This window comes from Salmo salar, unplaced genomic scaffold (assembly GCF_965601325.2).
Source record: "Salmo salar unplaced genomic scaffold, fSalSal1 ptg000129l, whole genome shotgun sequence".
NCBI lineage: Eukaryota > Metazoa > Chordata > Actinopteri > Salmoniformes > Salmonidae > Salmo > Salmo salar.
In genome coordinates, this window is record NW_027675318.1 from 466,165 (window position 1) to 478,369 (window position 12,205).

The window sequence follows — 12,205 nt, forward strand, 5'->3', positions numbered from 1 at the left end:
CCAGCTCAGCTATAGACTACACCAGCATGACTAGTATCTATGTGGACCCTACTACAGTTTAACCAGCTCAGCTATAGACTACACCAGCATGACTAGTATCTATGTGGACCCTACTACAGTTTAACCAGCTCAGCTATAGACTACACCAGCATGACTAGTATCCATGTGGACCCTACTACAGTTTAACCAGCTCAGCTATAGACTACACCAGCATGACTAGTATCTATGTGGACCCTACTACAGTTTAACCAGCTCAGCTATAGACTACACCAGCATGACTAGTATCTATGTGGACCCTACTACAGTGTAACCAGCTCAGCTATAGACTACACCAGCATGACTAGTATCTATGTGGACCCTACTACAGTTAAACCAGCTCAGCTATAGACTACACCAGCATGACTAGTATCTATGTGGACCCAACTACAGTTTAACCAGCTTCACGCAGTACTATTATAATAGAGCCTAAAACCCAGGATAGAGGGGCTGAGTGAATGTGGTCTGGACTCTGTTGGAGGAGGGTCATTGTGTCAGAGACACTGTAGAAGGACAGAGTACCTGCCTTGTGATCCAGGTACACTCCTACTCTGGAGGACTGAGGGCCTGATACTTTAGTCTTAACATTAGTGTGTCTGAACCAATAACCACCACTATAGCACAGTAAACTCCAGGACTTGTTATTGAATCCAAATCCACCACCTGACCCTGTTCTGCTGATGTCTTTATATGAGACTGCCTGTATCAACCCACTCCCCACTCCACTCCACCTCTCCAGTAACAGCATCCAGACAGACCCTCTCTACACAGAACCTGGACGAGTAGTTGGTGAATCTGTCTGGATGGTCAGGATATGGTTGGACTTGGTCATGTATAGGTCACCTTTCTGTTCCCTTCAGACAGAGAGAGGAGTGTGTGTGCTGTGTTTGGGTCCAGTGTGAGCTGACAGGAATCTGGGAGAAGAGCAGAGACCAATGAGGGGAGTCAGAACAATAAGTTAAGTCAGATACTGTATCTACCCTGTCTTTGATTAGAGCACAGCAGAGATCAAATCAGAGAAATATGAGGAGTCAGATAGATACCCAGTCTTTGATTAGATCTACTATTGCTATATATTTCTAGAGGGATTGTTAGGAGCTAAGTACTATACATAGGTTTTATTAAAAAAATAACAATAGAACCTATTTAGTACTATAATGGTATTTACTAACATAATATTATTACTATAATAGTTTCTAAAGGGGTTCTAGGCTACCCTACCCTAGAATTAGGGTTCAGGATAAAACAGGTTATACGTAGGGTTAGAGTTTCTGTACAGCACTTTGTGACATCTGCTGATGTAAAAAGGACTTTATAAATACATTAGATTGATTGTTAGGTTCAGGGTATTTAAAGAGATAAACTGTATGGGTTTATATCTCTCTTGCTCCTCCCTGTGGTCTTCTGTGGGAACTACATACCTCATTCACCACACTTGATAGGATCATAATCTGAGGTAGCAACTGAGTCAGAGCTACAAATCAATGATCTCCACCTATCCATTAGGTTTACAACTCAGTGAACCTGCGCAGCATTCTCTCTATTTGATGCCTACGAACCAACAGATTTCAACGATTATCATATTACCCAGCAGCCATTTAGAAACAAATAAAAAAAGGTTATTTCTTTTTATTCTTTCTTCTGACTGTTTAAATCGGCCACATCTTGAAAAAGAGGACAGGGACATGCGATTTCTTGAGAATTTACACCTTTTTATATATAAAAAAAATATATATACAGTTAACCATGACCAGAACATGTTTAACGTTTGAAGGCTTTGCGCCAACCATCCCTGTAGGTCACTACAATCTATAACCAGGTGAACAGTGAGCTTCCTCACCAAGTAGCTGTAACCTAGTTAATAGTAAGTTACCTGATGTAAACCTACAAGGTTAGTTAATAATAAGTTACCTGAGGTAAACCTACAAGGATAGTTGATAATAAGTTACCTGAGGTAAACCTACAAGGAGAGTTAATAATAAGTTACCTGAGGTAAACCTACAAGGTTAGTTAATAATAAGTTACCTGAGGTAAACCTACAAGGATTGTTAATAATAAGTTACCTGAGGTAAACCTACAAGGTTAGTTAATAATAAGTTACCTGAGGTAAACCTACAAGGATAGTTAATAATAAGTTACCTGAGGTAAACCTACAAGGATAGTTAATAATAAGTTACCTGAGGTTAACCTACAAGGATGGTTAATAATAAGTTACCTGAGGTAAACCTACAAGGATAGTTAATAATAAGTTACCTGAGGTAAACCTACAAGGATAGTTAATAAGTTACCTGAGGTAAACCTACAAGGTTAACACGGGCTGGAAGAGAATTACTTCAAAACCACAGCAAACAGCTGGGACATATAGTAATATTATATATATATAATATTATATCACTGGGCTCCTGTGTGCTAACAAACCCTGTGTACCACCCCTCCCCTGTTTAACCTTGAATTTCGTTCAGAAAAACACTTCCACATTTAGCAAAACGAACCAACTCTTTACGGATCTGTTCAGTGGTAATAAACGGAGGCAGATTAGACACCACTACTCTTGTCGAAATCAGCACCAACACACCCCTCACATAAATCATACTGGTAACTAGCCGGGTAACAAGACTCACCTTTTACATTACCACAACCACCGCCTTGTTCATTCTGGATACAGAGTGTATATGTTCCTCTCCCACCTGTTCACCGACCAGGATCAATAATTCCTCCACACCATTCTCCACAACGCACCTGAAGAGACAGCGTTTCTTCTCCACTCGGTTGAGGACATCAAACTACCCTACTCCCTCCTCAACTCTAACCGATAAACAGCGGAAACCAATAAACAAACCCTCCCACCATGACAAAATACATTTGGAAAATAGGCAAAAGAATAGCTGCACTCTTCACGAACGACAAAACCTCACGTTACCAACTTCTTCTTCTTCTATGGTATAATGGCGGTCCTCAAACCAACGTTAAAGGAGCATGGCGCCTCCTACTGTGCTGGAGTGTGTTCAATCACGGTTTACACCATTTCTAAATCCTCCTACCTAACTCAGTACTTCTGAGAAAATAAAAAAGATCCCTACTAACTTCTAATAGACCCTCCCCATCCCCCAAATCCCTTCCAACCCCCCCAAATGTCTCTGATCTCACATTTGTCCTCACCTGTACCCAGTGGAACATTAATATATATTATATCTTGTTTTAAAGTTATTTTAGCTAACTAGTCTACAATTTCATTCCATTCCACACCTGAATGTGCTGGGACCCAGCAGAATCTCACTACTAGACCCATTCTCTCATTTCTCCATAATAACATTAATACCTCCAATAGTAGGTCACTCCTAATAGATTTACCAGATGATAAACTATTCAATACAGACAGAGAATCTGAGGATACTATAACTCTAACAGGCTGTACGTCCTCCACCCACTGGAGGACAACTATTATCACCAACAGTTCAACTGAGTACACTGACAGTTCATCTGTTAGTCTTCTACATATCTGCACATCACATTCAGGAAGGTAAACACCTGCTCCTGTGGGCCCACTATCTGGGCCCTTGGATCCATCTGTGAAAAGAGGTAAAAAAGCATAACAACTTCTACCAATGTAATTGTCAACCAGTTTCCCTTTATCACTGACTTCTGACCCAATCTTTTCCTTTTGTCTACCAAGGTTAGATCAACAACAGGATCTGGGAGTAACCATGGAGGAACATCCCCTATCACCACAGAAAGGGCCAACCTCCAACTCCCTGAAACTACTCTCATCAGCAAGCTTTCCAACTGTCCAACCAAAACCACTGCCTTGTCTACTAGTATATTCCCAACAGTCATCTAGAACAGTAGCAGTGGGATGCTCAACCTCACAGCCTTTCAACCCAATAAGCTAATGACAATTTATTACGTCGTATATCCAAAGGCATCTCACCTGCCTCAACTGGACTATAATATAAATCCATGATATTATGGGATACAAAATGGGAAAAGGGGAAATTATGATAATACTAAAAAACACCCTTCTAACTAACCCTACACTCATTAAAACCCACTACCCCATTCCACTACTTTGACCCTATCTGCTCCTGCACCAGGCCAACTAACCCTACACTCATTAAAACCCACTACCCCATTCCACTACTTTGACCCTATCTGCTCCTGCACCAGGCCAACTAACCCTACACTCATTAAAACCCACTAGCCCATTCCACTACTTTGACCCTATCTGCTCCTGCACCAGGCCAACTAACCCCACACTCATTAAAACCCACTACCCCATTCCACTACTTTGACCCTATCTGCTCCTGCACCAGGCCAACTAACCCTACACTCATTAAAACCCACTACCCCCATTCCACTACTTTGACCCTATCTGCTCCTGCACCAGGCCAACTAACCCTACACTCATTAAAACCCACTACCCCATTCCACTACTTTGACCCTATCTGCTCCTGCACCAGGCCAACGGCCTGGGAGGACGGGACACCACCACTCAACACACCCTGGAACTCTTCTGAAGTCAAATCTAGTATGACCAAATACTTCTCTGCAGCTGCCACCAAAACATATTTTTTTTCTGTGATTTACATTCCATTTCTGCGGTACAGTTGATAACCATTGCTATGAACACTAAGAAGCCAACCTTACTGAAGCATATATCACTGGTTGGCCCATCCCTCTATGCTGTCACAGATCTACTACTCACAGGGATCCTCTCAGGATCCCTCAGCCTTGACCCATCCTCCTCTACTTTCTTCACTGCCTCAGCAGTGACAACCTGTTCCCAACAGTCGGGTCAGTGGGATTGGATAGGGGCCCCTCTACCTCTCTCTCTCTCTCTCTCTCTCTGACTGGAGGAGACAGGTGAAATGGTGTGTCTCCTCTGGTCAACAATACTCACCTTGAAAGACTCCACAGCCTGTTGGAGCTCCTTCAGCTCCTTCTCTCTCTCCTGGAATCTCTGCTGGACCTTCTGCTGACTCATCCCCAGCTGCCTCTGTGGATAATCACTCTTCAATGAGCTATCAAGCTTTATTAGTCCAGTAGATCAATAATATAGTAATGTGACATAGGGCCCATAGAGAGGAAGGTCTAAAAAATGGATGGTCCATTTACTAAATGATATTTATTTGTTGCTATGTGAATGATTATAGTTTTTATGGTAGGACTACATGTATCAACAGGTTGAGACTGAACTTTGGACTCATAAAAGGGCATTCAGAATGATAATAGTGTTTGACATTATAACATGGTGATACATCTGGAGAATCTGGGTTGACATATCTATATACTCAAGGTTTGTGTTCATATTTGTTCTGCTGAGGATCCATTTCATTTCAATGATCTCATATTCAAACAGCCTTAGTTCCTACTGTATCTTTAATTCTTTGTTTATCAGACAGTCACCAACAAGTTGTTCTGGTCTTACCTGTTTCTCAGTCCTCTCTGCTGCAGCTGACACTGTATCATGGCCTTTATGTTCGTCCATTGTACACATCAGACAGATACACTGCTGATCGGTACGACAGTAAACCTCCAGCAGTTTGTCATGATGAGAGCAGATCTTCTCCTGTAGTTGTGCGGTGGCTTTGACCAGCTTGTGCCTCTTCAAAGCAGGAAATTCGTAGTGAGATTGGAGGTGAGTCTCACAGTAAGAGGCCAGACACGCCAGACAGGACATGAGGGCTTTCTGCTTTCTGGTCCCAGTGCAGAAATCACACGCCACATCTCTAGGTCCAGCATAGCACAGAGCAGGAGGGGGAGCAGCCTGGAGTCCTGTCTTCTTCAGTTTCTCCACCACCTCAGCCAACATGTTATTTTTACTCAGCGTCGGCCTCGGACTGAAGGTCTGTCTGCACTGAGGACAGCTATAGACCCCTTTCAGAACATCCTGATCCCAGCAGCCCTCAATACAGCTCCTACAGTAACTGTGCCCACAGGGGATGGTGACTGGTTCCTTCAGTAGATCCAGACAGACAGAACAACAGAACTGGTCCTGGTCCAGCAGAACTCCCTGTTGAGCCATTTGGACGGTTGTTCACTCTCACACAGACAGACGACACAGAGACTCAGATCAGTTTCGTTTCCTCAGAAGAGAGTTTGTGGGAGGGGGAGGGACTTCCTGGTTCTGCCAGAGGGGTGGGGTTAGAGGGAGGGAGGGAGGGGTTAGAGGAATGCAGGAAGAGAGAGAGGAACTGCAAGCAACATCAAGAGGGAGACAAATAGTTTTGTTCCAATGTTAGAGCCCTTAACATGGAACAAATGACATAATGAATCTTAAAATGTGAGTTGTTAGAATATATGAAGGGTAACAGTTTTCTACGAAGTATGTATGTATCATTATTTTAATCACCTTTATAATGCCTTATAAATCAATAAGTCCTGAGGAGGTGTGATATATGGCTATTATACAGAACCACGGCTAAGGGCTGTTCTTAGACAAGACACAACACGGATTGAGAATTATCTAACACTTTCAACAATACAATCACATTTTATTTTATTGGTTACATACACATATTTATCAGTTGTTATTGTGGGTGAAGTGAAATGCTTGTGTTCCTGGTTCCAACAGTGCAGTAATATCTAACAATGCTTGTGTTCCCAGCTCCAACAGTGCAGTAATATCTAACAATGCTTGTGTTCCCAGCTCCAACAGTGCAGTAATATCTAACAATGCTTGTGTTCCCAGCTCCAACAGTGCAGTAGTATCTAACAATGCTTGTGTTCCTGGTTCCAACAGTGCAGTAATATCTAACAATGCTTGTGTTCCCAGCTCCAACAGTGCAGTAATATCTAACAATGCTTGTGTTCCCAGCTCACAGAGGGCAGAAGTCAATGAAAATATTAGGACAAGCAATGATATATATATATATATATATACATATATACACTGTATACTGTGATGTGATGCATAGACAATTTGGAGTACATCTGTAGTATATCTGAAGAATAGTAGATGTACAGTAGTAGTTATATAGGATGAACCAGGACTAGAATACAGTATATACATATTAAGTGGACAGCAGTAGTTATATAGGATGAACCATGACTGGAATACAGTATATACATATGAAGTGGACAGTAGTAGTTATATAGGATGAACCAGGACTAGAATACACTATATACATATGAAGTGGACAGCAGTAGTTATATAGGATGAACCAGGACTGGAATACAGTATATACATTTGTATTTATTTCACCTTTATTTAACCAGGTAGGCAAGTTGAGAACAAGTTCTCATTTACAATTGCGACCTGGCCAAGATAAAGCAAAGCAGTTCGACAACATACAACAACACAGAGTTACACATGGAGTAAAACAAACATACAGTCAATAATACAGTAAAAACATAAGTCTATATACATTGTGAGCAAATTAGGTGAGATAAGGGAGGTAAAGGCAATAAATAGGCCATGGTGGCAAAGTAAATACAATATAGCAAGTAAAACACTGGAATGGTAGATATGCAGTAGAAGAAAGTGCAAAGTAGAAATATAAATAATGGGGTGCAAAGGAGCAAAATAAATTAATAAATAAATAAATACAGTAGGGGAAGAAGTAGTTGGGCTAAATTATAGATGGGCTATGTACAGGTGCAGTGATCTGTGAGCTGCTCTGACAGCTGGTGCTTAAAGCTAGTGAGGGAGATATGTGTTTCCAGTTTCAGAGATTTTTGTAGTTCGTTCCAGTCATTGGCAGCAGAGAACTGGAAGGAGACACGGCCAAAGGAGGAAATGGCTTTGTGGGTGACCAGAGAGATCCCTGACCTTATCTTCTCTCAAGAAGATGTCTGGTAGGCCCATTTAAATACCTTTTTTGGACATTTCAAGATAGCAGATGTTTGAGTTGGGTCTATTAACACAGCTGTGAGTAGTTATTTTTTTCATTTTTTCATTTTTGACAAAATGAGCAGTCCTGGAAGTGACAGATTTTGACTCGTATTGAGTGATAAGACTGAGCTATTTAAAAACACTTTTTCAACATTTCAAGATAGCAGTTAGTTCAGTTTGATCTTATTAAAGACAGCTGAATATTCTTTTTTTTTTACCCAAAAATATTCTATGTTCATGCCCACTTCTTTTGCACTATGTTTGAAGGCTGTCAACTTCTTGTCAGAAGGAGAATCACTTAGCCTTTCAACTAATTTTCAAATGATAGGATGCCTATTTAAAAACACTTTTTCAACATTTCAAGATAGCAGTTAGTTCAGTTTGATCTTATTAACTTAAAGGTTCTATATAGACTTTATGGTCATTTTAATGGGGTTGAACAATAGATGGACCCCACACAGAACTTCCAGCAATGCCACATCTTCAGTAACAAGTATTCCAGACACTCTCTTCATATGAACCAGTTGTTATTAAATGAAGGTTTGTGGACAGAAAACCTGTGTCTACGGTAGGATTCTAGTCTAATCTGGGATGGTTCCTCTGTTCCTAGATATTCAGGAACAGTCGGGGGTGGAGGGGGCTGTGGAGACATTATCCTGACAGCGCTTGTGGAAGGGTGGGTAGACTCTGGACACGGAGCTAACTGGAGCTCGGCAGCATCGTCACTGTTGGGCTTGTGGAAGGGTGGGTAGACTCTGGACACGGAGCTAACTGGAGCTCGGCAGCATCATCACTGTTGGGCTTGTGGAAGGGTGGGTAGACTCTGGACACGGAGCTAACTGGAGCTCGGCAGCATCATCACTGTTGGGCTTGTGGAAGGGTGGGTAGACTCTGGACACGGAGCTAACTGGAGCTCGGCAGCATCATCACTGTTGGGCTTGTGGAAGGGTGGGTAGACTCTGGACACGGAGCTAACTGGAGCTCGGCAGCATCATCACTGTTGGGCTTGCCGGCAGCCTCGCTGGTTTGATGATGCTGCTGCTGCTCATCGCTTTTGATTGGCTACTTTTTGTCCATTGTCCATTGTCTGAAGAAGCCTATTGTGATGAAATGTCAGGAGCGCATTTTTTTAAATGTACTTTTAATCTTTTAAGAAACTTTGAAATGAACCACATGGATTCTGACTGAGGACTCAGCTAAAACTAGATACCAACAGTGGACAATTCCCAGCAAAAGCATGGTGCTACAACTGTCAAGAGGAGAACAGGGGGAGTATTCCCCTTGGAGAACCCAGAGTGCAACACTGAAGAAAAACATATTGGAGAATAACAACAATCTCAATCTGAAGCTCTAAAGAAAAAATAGGAATTGTGAAAATCAGGAACACAATTCTTCCTCCTGCCCACCTATTGTCCCTGTATGAATCAGGACCACCATTCTTCCTCCTGTCCACCTATTGTCCCTGTATGAATCAGGACCACCATTCTTCCTCCTGTCCACCTATTGTCCCTGTATGAATCAGGAACACCATTCTTCCTCCTGCCCACCTATTGTCCCTGTATGAATCAGGAACACCATTCTTCCTCCTGTCCACCTATTGTCCCTGTATGAATCAGGACCACCATTCTTCCTCCTGTCCCACCTATTGTCCCTGTGTGAATCAGGACCACTATTCTTCCTCCTGTCCACCTATTGTCCCTGTATGAATCAGGACCACCATTCTTCCTCCTGTCCACCTATTGTCCGTGTATGAATCAGGACCACCATTCTTCCTCCTGTCCACCTATTGTCCCTGTATGAATCAGGACCACCATTCTTCCTCCTGTCCACCTATTGTCCCTGTATGAATCAGGACCACCATTCTTCCTCCTGTCCCACCTATTGTCCCTGTGTGAATCAGGACCACTATTCTTCCTCCTGTCCACCTATTGTCCCTGTGTGAATCAGGAACACCATTCTTCCTCCTGTCCACCTATTGTCCCTGTATGAATCAGGACCACCATTCTTCCTCCTGTCCACCTATGGTCCCTGTATGAATAAGGACCACCATTCTTCCTCCTGTCCACCTATGGTCCCTGTATGAATAAGGACCACCATTCTTCCTCCTGTCCACCTATTGTCCCTGTGTGAATCAGGACCACCATTCTTCTTCCTGTCCACCTATTGTCCCTGTATGAATCAGGAACACCATTCTTCCTCCTGTCCACCTATTGTCCCTGTATGAATCAGGACCACCATTCTTCCTCCTGCCCCACCTATTGTCCCTGTATGAATATTAGTTGGCATCTAATTGAAGAACATACTGCTTTATAGATCCCAGCCTGACAAACAATTGTCTGGACCTTACTTTGAGCACTTGCACTGGGCCTCCATAGAGTCTCCATGTGTCAAGCAGTACAGAGAAACCCCCTCTAGATGACAGCAGAGGCTCTTGGATCTACCCTGTCTATCCACCAGTTTAGTGACCTTGTTCCATCAATATGTCCATACTACTTCACAACCCATTTGAGGTCTTGACCAGCAATGTCCCAATGGGCTCAACCAAGCCGAGAGTGAGGTTCTAGAAAGAGGACTGACTTTCATACCAACTCCTAAACAGGTGGACTGACTTTCATACCAACTCCTAAACAGGTGGACTGACTTTCATACCAACTCCTAAACAGGTGGACTGACTTTCATACCAACTCCTAAACAGGTGGACTGACTTTCATACCAACTCCTAAACAGGTGGACTGACTTTCATACCAAGTCTTAAACAGGTGGACTGACTTTCATACCAACTCCTAAACAGGTGGACTGACTTTCATACCAACTCCTAAACAGGTGGACTGACTTTCATACCAACTCCTAAACAGGTGGACTGGGAGGAGCTCCGGAGGGGATCTACACGTCTATCATAGAAGATTGAAGTTATCAGATCATTGTGAATATGAAACAGATTTTCCTCAGATACTATTTCCAAACCCCTCACATTGGGAACCTCAGTTGGAGTCAGAAACTATACAGACTCTGATACGTAGGGATGTGGCTCCCTTTTCACTATTCAGAACCAGACCTGTTTATCAGCTTAACCTTACAAATGGTTAAAAATCAAGCTCTAGAAATATAGTGATTAAACCAGCAGATAAGGGGGCTCAGATTGTTGTAATGGATAAAGTGAATATCTTCTTGAAGCCAATAGACAATAGGATCATGTTAAACACTATGTTCCATTGTCCCACTCAACACAACCGGAAAACACAAAGATTAATCCAGGAGATAAACTGTATGAGGATAAGTACATTACAGATAAACAGATGGTCTGTCTTTTTGGGCCAGATTCTCCAAGGCCTAGGCAGTTTTACTTACTGCCTAAAATACATATCTCCTGAGACGTGGGTGGTTCCCTGCGGCTGACCAATAGTAAATGATTGTGTCTCAGAGACGTGGGCGGTTCACTGCGGCTGACCAATAGGAAGTGATTGTGTCTCAGAGACGTGGGCGGTTCCCTGCGGCTGACCAATAGGAAGTGATTGTGTCTCAGAGACGTGGGCGGTTCCCTGCAGCTGACCAATAGGAAGTGATTGTGTCTCAGAATCTTACTGTATTGCTGAATATATAGACTTTTATTGCTGAATATATAGACTTTTATATCAACCCTCTACCCCAGAAACAGCCAGCTATGTTCAGGATACTGATGAATGAAGGGTTTATTACTATTGTAGTACTGACTTTAATATCAACCCTCTATCCCAGAAACACCCAGCTATGTTCAGGGTACTGATGAATGAAGGGTTTATTACTATTGTAGTACTGACTTTTATATCAACCCTCTATCCCAGAAACACCCAGCTATGTTCAGGGTACTGATAAATGAAGGGTTTATTACTATTGTAGTACTCTTTTTATAAACTTAGCTACTGACTTGTTCTATTGTTGTTGCATTGTCAAGAAGTTAACCTGCAAGGAAGCATTTCAGTACATAATACTTGTATTGTGCTTTATATTATTATAGATATTTTAGGGTTGCCATGGATTTCAAGCAGACAATGCCATCAGGTCCAAACCCCAAACAAGGAAATTGTAGGAGACAGGCGTGTTGGGGTTTCCTGCCAGCATGACCACCCGCTTCACTTCCTGAACATGAAAAAGGCTGAAAGGTGGGATGCAGTAATAAGGAGTTTTTTTCAGTTTCTTTTTCAGTATTTTATTTCAGTGTTGATTAATTTAGTTAATTTAGTAAATTGTATTTAGTTATTTAGTGCAGATAATGATGTACTTCTTCTGTAGTTTGTCAAATGCAGTGAACCTGCAGAGAGATGAAGGAGGGGATGAGAGGCCAGACCATCAACCTCATCT

General features: G+C 42.3%; 1 protein-coding gene across 1 annotated transcript; it reads right to left on the minus strand.

The window, feature by feature from the left end:
* Positions 1 to 4,295: 4,295 nt before the first annotated feature.
* On the minus strand, positions 4,296 to 6,124 carry LOC145866100 (E3 ubiquitin/ISG15 ligase TRIM25-like). The gene is made up of 2 exons (XM_082970966.1): positions 5,462 to 6,124; positions 4,296 to 5,029 (listed from the first exon to the last, which is right to left on the minus strand). Exons 1-2 carry the CDS (start codon positions 6,056 to 6,058, stop codon positions 4,829 to 4,831), a joined length of 798 nt encoding a protein of 265 aa, XP_082827092.1. The 5' UTR covers positions 6,059 to 6,124; the 3' UTR covers positions 4,296 to 4,828.
* Between the last annotated feature and the right edge of the window lie 6,081 nt (positions 6,125 to 12,205).